The following is a 5335-nucleotide window of genomic DNA, read 5'->3' as shown; positions in this document are numbered from 1 at the left end:
GGGGGCCCGGGCGGGGGGCCGGGGGCCGGCGCCGGGGCAGGCTCCTCTCTTGTCCCACTCCCTGGGAGTCCTCGGGTCCCTTCCCCACTCCCTAGGGACCCCCTGTCTCGGCCCAGTCACTGCTCCCCCCGCCCAGCCACCAGCCGCTTCCCGACCTCTTTTTGACCCCAAGATCCGTCCTTCACTTCCAAACACCTTCCCATCTCCTTAGTCCTGGGTTGTCTAGGGTCTTGTGACCCCGTCTCCTAATCTCATTCTCCTAACCCCAGGTCATTGCCTCAGGTTCCCTCGCTCCCTCCTTTGGCCCAGGGAGCAACTGAGTGCACCAGTGCCCCCACCTTGGGCCTCCCTCCGTGTCCCCGATAGACCTCTCAAAGCCCTGCAGGCCAACTCTGCGGGAGGAGCAGAAGGGATCCCGTTGTGCAGGAGCCTGTGTGAAGGGGCTAGGGACTGGCACCTGAGGGCGCAGGGCGGGCGGGGGTGGACCTCTGACACCCCTGATCCGTGCAGGCAGTGTCTGGCTTGCCCCACGGGCCGCCTCATCCTGGCCCGGCCTCTCCTGACCCTCTGCCTCTGTCCCTTCTGGCTGCCGCTGCCTGGCTCATCCCTCCTTCCACTCCTCGTCTTTCCCGGCTCAGTGCACGCACTCTCGCTCTTGCTGCTTCTGTCCCTGTGTCTGCCTCTCATGCCCACTTCTCTGTTCTCTGGTTGTCTGCCGCCACCTGTCTGTGTCCTGTCTCTCTCCAGCTTCATGTTTGGCTCTGTGTCCCTGGGCCCAGCCCCTTGGGCCTCTGGTTCAGTATCTGCGGGGTGAGGGGTACTGCTCACCCCAGGTCTTCCTCTTGCAGCACATGCCCCTTGGGAGAGACCGAGGCTTGTGTGACTCCAGGCCCTCTCCTGCATGGTTCCTTCTTCGCTGTCTCCCACTGTCCCCATCATACTCCCTGCTACTTCCCTCCTGTTTCTTCTCAACTCATTCGTCCTCTCTTCCCATCCAAAAGGCCCTACCCTGTCCTCTTGACTCTCTCTCCTCTGAGTGACACCATCTTTCCCTGCCCTCTCCCTGGAACTGGCGGAGTGTGGAGAAGAGACTCACATAGACCCTTCCCCAAGCTTCCTTCTGCCTGAGTCACCATGATTCTGGGAGTATCTCTTACTCCTCACTCCCAGCCCAGGACTCATCCCTGCCTGGCTCTTCTTGACCTCTGGATCTTTCTCCTTTCCTCAAGGTCACTCACTTGACAGTGCAGTATTGGAGAGAGAGCACTGGACTGGGAGTCCTTCTGATTGCTCTTCATCAGCTAACCTTCAGTTTCTGCAACCCTGGTCACCTGAGTGCCCTCCAAAACTGACCCCCTCTTACTCTAACCACCCCTCCCTTAGATCTATCCCAGCCCAAGCCCATCAGTTTTAGCTTTGAACTCTTGATGGGGATGGCCTGTGGTTAGCAGGGGCTTCCATCCTAGATGTAAGGAGCCTAAGGCCTCTTGGGCCTGGTTCTTCAACCCACTGAGGAACTAAGAGTCATGTCACTGACCCCATTTGAGGTCTTGGGTTCTTCCTCCCCCTACGGCATGGCCTTCCCCATGTTGCCCTTTCTCACTAAGGAGACTGGGTCTGGGCCTCACAGCGGGGGATGCTCAGGCTCAGATGCCTCCTCGCCCTCCAGACAGTCCCTCAGCCCCAGTGAACGTCACTGTCAGGCACCTCAAGGCCAACTCTGCAGTGGTGAGCTGGGATGTCCTGGAGGATGAGGTTGTCATTGGATTTGCCATATCTCAGCAGGTAACCCTGGAGGGTCCTTGGAAGGGAAGGACGGAACAAGATATTAGTGGCGGGAGGGGGTGGAGGTGTGGCAATAGGGGTGGTGAAGAGACAGAATGGAGAAAGAAACTTGGGGAAGAGAGATGGGCAGCAGTTTGTACCTATATCTTACAATTGGGGTCCCAGAAGAGAATGAGTCAGTGAGGGAGGGTTCAGGAATTTTCAGCTGTAACACAGGAATTAAGAGCATGGTTTTGCTCTCAGACACATCTGCATTTAGGATCTGGTTCCAAAGCCCATAAGATGTGTGACCTTGGCCAACTTCTCTAACTTTCTGAACCTGTTTCCTTCCCTGTAAGATGGAGATACTGATAGGAGAGGTGGTGGGAGGATTGAGTACGATTATGCCCCATGGGGAGGTGGGCAGAAGCGGGCTGGTGAATGGGCACTGGCAGCAGTGGCTGTTGCTTGCCTTTGCAGAAGAAGGACGTACGGATGCTGCGCTTCATCCAGGAAGTGAACACCACCACCCGCTCATGCGCCCTCTGGGACCTGGAAGAGGACACGGAGTACATTGTGCATGTGCAGGCCATCTCCATTCAGGGCCAGAGCCCGGCCAGTGAGCCTGTGCTCTTCAAGACCCCACGCGAGGCTGAGAAGATGGCCTCTAAGAACAAAGGCAGGCCTGGGTCACTGGTAGGAGGAACAGGGGTGGGGTCGGGGGGGATAGGACCAGAGCCGTGGGTGGCTTGAAGGAGCTTTATCGCCTCTCCCCACAGCCAAGTAACGTAGTACCTGTGAGAGGTTCACACTAGTCCCCCGCGGCAATGGGTATATAAACTCCCACCTTTGGACTGAGTCCTGTCGCTACCACCCCAGTAGTCATCAGTATGTTCTAGAATCCCTTTCTGTTAGATGTGTGGGCACCTATAGATATAAGCACTGTTGTCTTGGATGTGGCCCTAGAGGAGTGGCTGAGGCAAGAAAGGAGCCCTGGACCCAGTGTCTCTCTCCCCATAGATGAGGTGACCATGAAAGAGATGGGAAGGAACCAACAGCTGCGGACGGGCGAGGTGCTGATCATTGTTGTGGTCCTATTCATGTGGGCAGGTGAGTCTGGTCTCCAAGCCCTTCTTCACTTAGCCTCTGGGAAAGGGAGGACCCTGGACAGACCCCTTCTCTCACTGAAACAACGGTAAGGGGCTTGGAGATATCTAAAAGTTGAAGTCTTCAAGTCCTGCCTGGGACAACTCTGGGGACCAGATCTGAACCCTTCTCTACCCTACTCTGCATCAAAAAAATAGCATCTTGATAGCTGCCTCACAGGATTATGAGTACTTGCCATTCCCTCTCTCAGAAGAGGTTCAGTCTCTTGGGCTGCAGCCTCTCCTTCCTCTTCTTGGTTCTCTGCTACCAGGGCGTCAGGCCTGGGACACTCAGGGGAAGTCACTGCCTGGCCCTGAGGCACTCTATTAACCTACTCATCCTTCTAGACCCAGCTCTGGGATAGCCACCATGAAACTCCCCCAATCCATTCATTAGACCAGCCCTCCTGCCTCTGTGCTCCCACTGCACACTGTTTACCCCCACCCCCGCCCCTGCAGCTCTTATATAAGTTAGTTGGGCTCATGTCTCTTTCCTTTCCCCCTGGTCTGTGACCTTCCTGAGAATAAAGACCAAGTTTAATTCACCTTTGTACTCAACCAGCATTTACCGAACAACCAATACTGCTACAATTATGACTATGAAGAGCAAGGAACTCAGTCTAGAAGAAGCCAGGCTTGAACTTAACTATAATTCTATGTGATAAGTACCATGTACGAAAGCAGAGGAGAGAGAATTAATTCTGGGGCTGGGGTAGAAATCAGGAAAAATGCAGAGAGGAGATAACACGGGAACTGAGCTTTGAAGGATGACGAGGAATTCACCAGGCAGTCAAAAGAGGAAGGGTTTTCAGGACATGGTGTGTTCAAGAAACAAATGAAGTTCAGTCTGGCTCAGTGCAGCTGCAACCCAAGAGAGAAAGTAGAAAGCAGGGCAGGCGGAGGTGGGGGGAGGGCTGTGTAAAGGATGGTGAGGCCATAGACTAGAGTCTTGCGGGATTTGAATACCATGCTAAAGCTTTATTAGCATGGTGGTTGAGATGGCAGGCTCTATTGTAGAAGCAGTTGGAAAAAAAAAATTCTTAGGTACATGAAAAAAAAGCAGGAAAAGCAAAGGGTGTACAAAAAAGGAGGTTTGCTTATGATGCAATATTAGACTTGGCCCAGACAGTATTTACGTAATCATAATAATTTAAACACAGTGAATTAACCCCAAATTGGTATGTTATTTTGTTAGGATGATGGAGAGAGAAGGAGGGGAAGTTTTTAGACTTCATCACGGTGAAAAGTCATCAGATATCCAAAACAGATCAAGAAATAACTATAAATAAGAAATAAATATAAATAGCTATAGAGATAAAATGGAGAAAACACTTAGAATTGGAGCTGGCTGTCTTAAAACTGTCCAGCTTTCAAAAAATATTACATTTGTGTATTATTAGTTTGACGAAAACTAAACATTTAACAGATTGCGGGACCTTAAGTTCACATCTGAGCTCCATCGTGTGACCTTGAGTTTAGTTAAACTCCCTCTGCATCAGTGTCCTCACTTGTAACCTGAGAAAGATAATAATAGGTATCCTCATAGAGTTGTGAAGATTAAGTGAGATAGAATATGTCAGGGCACAGCACAGGGCCTAGCACGTACTCAACAAATGCTTTTATTGTTTCTATTTTCCCTTCAAGGAAAATGGGAGCCGTCAGAGGTTTAAAGGAAGGGAGGGGAGGAGACATGATCAGACTCATGTTATAGAAGATAAGCCCAGCAGCAGAGAAAGGGATGGCTGGTGAGGGGACAGGTGGAAACAGGAACCAGAGGCCAGAGGGAGGCTGCTGCAGTAGTGCAGGTGAGAGACCATCAGCAAGTGCTGGTGGGACTGAAGCAGGCGAGACAAGAACTCAGCTCATGGCCTCTGACTGCTCCTGCTTGCCCCCCAGGTGTCATCGCCCTTTTCTGTCGCCAGTATGATATTATTAAGGACAACGAACCCAATAACAACAAGGAAAAAACCAAGAGTGCATCAGAAACCAGCACACCAGAGCACCAGGGCGGGGGTCTTCTCCGCAGCAAGGTGAGAGCAAGACCTGGGTGTGGGTGGGCAGCCCTATGTCTTGTGCACTGGTCGTCCCTGGACTGCAGAAGGGGTCAGATCAGGGCCTGGCATGGCTGCAGTTGGGCAGAGCTAGACTTGGCCACTGGCTGTGTGACACAGAAGACACTGCAAGTAGATTTTGGATCCCCTCCTTTTGCAAGGTGCCAGGGGCCAGCCAGTGGTGGTTAACAACAACAAAAAAAGACGAGTGGGGAGGGCAGAATTCTTGGTTGGTGTGGGATAGCAAGAGTGAGGACTTCTAGCCGGGCTCGGTGGCTCAGCCTGTAATCCCACGCCTTTGGGAGGCTGAGGTGAGTGGATTGCCTGAGCCCGCGGGTTCGAGACCCGCCTGGGCAGTGAGACCTCATCTCTACA

General features: G+C 52.7%; 1 protein-coding gene across 5 annotated transcripts in view; it reads left to right on the top strand.

The window, feature by feature from the left end:
* Nucleotides 1-1672: 1672 nt before the first annotated feature.
* FNDC5 (fibronectin type III domain containing 5) overlaps nt 1673-5335 on the top strand; it is a 5972-nt gene continuing 2309 nt past the window's right edge. For 2 of the 5 annotated variants that reach the window (XM_021715509.1, XM_008063987.2), the window contains exons 1-3: nt 2028-2443; nt 2785-2874; nt 4806-4939. In XM_021715509.1, the coding sequence (XP_021571184.1) occupies nt 2206-2443; nt 2785-2874; nt 4806-4939 (462 nt within the window). In that variant the 5' untranslated portion in view covers nt 2028-2205. Of the gene's footprint in view, nt 1786-2027; nt 2444-2784; nt 2875-4805; nt 5213-5335 lie in introns of those variants that run through there. The other 3 variants (XM_008063988.1, XM_021715508.1, XM_021715507.1) reach the window with 3 other exon arrangements.

The sequence above is a fragment of the Carlito syrichta genome, unplaced genomic scaffold (genome assembly GCF_000164805.1).
Source record: "Carlito syrichta isolate Samal-C Ts95f unplaced genomic scaffold, Tarsius_syrichta-2.0.1 Scaffold307172, whole genome shotgun sequence".
Lineage (NCBI taxonomy): Eukaryota > Metazoa > Chordata > Mammalia > Primates > Tarsiidae > Carlito > Carlito syrichta.
This window is presented reverse-complemented; position numbering and strand designations above follow the sequence as displayed.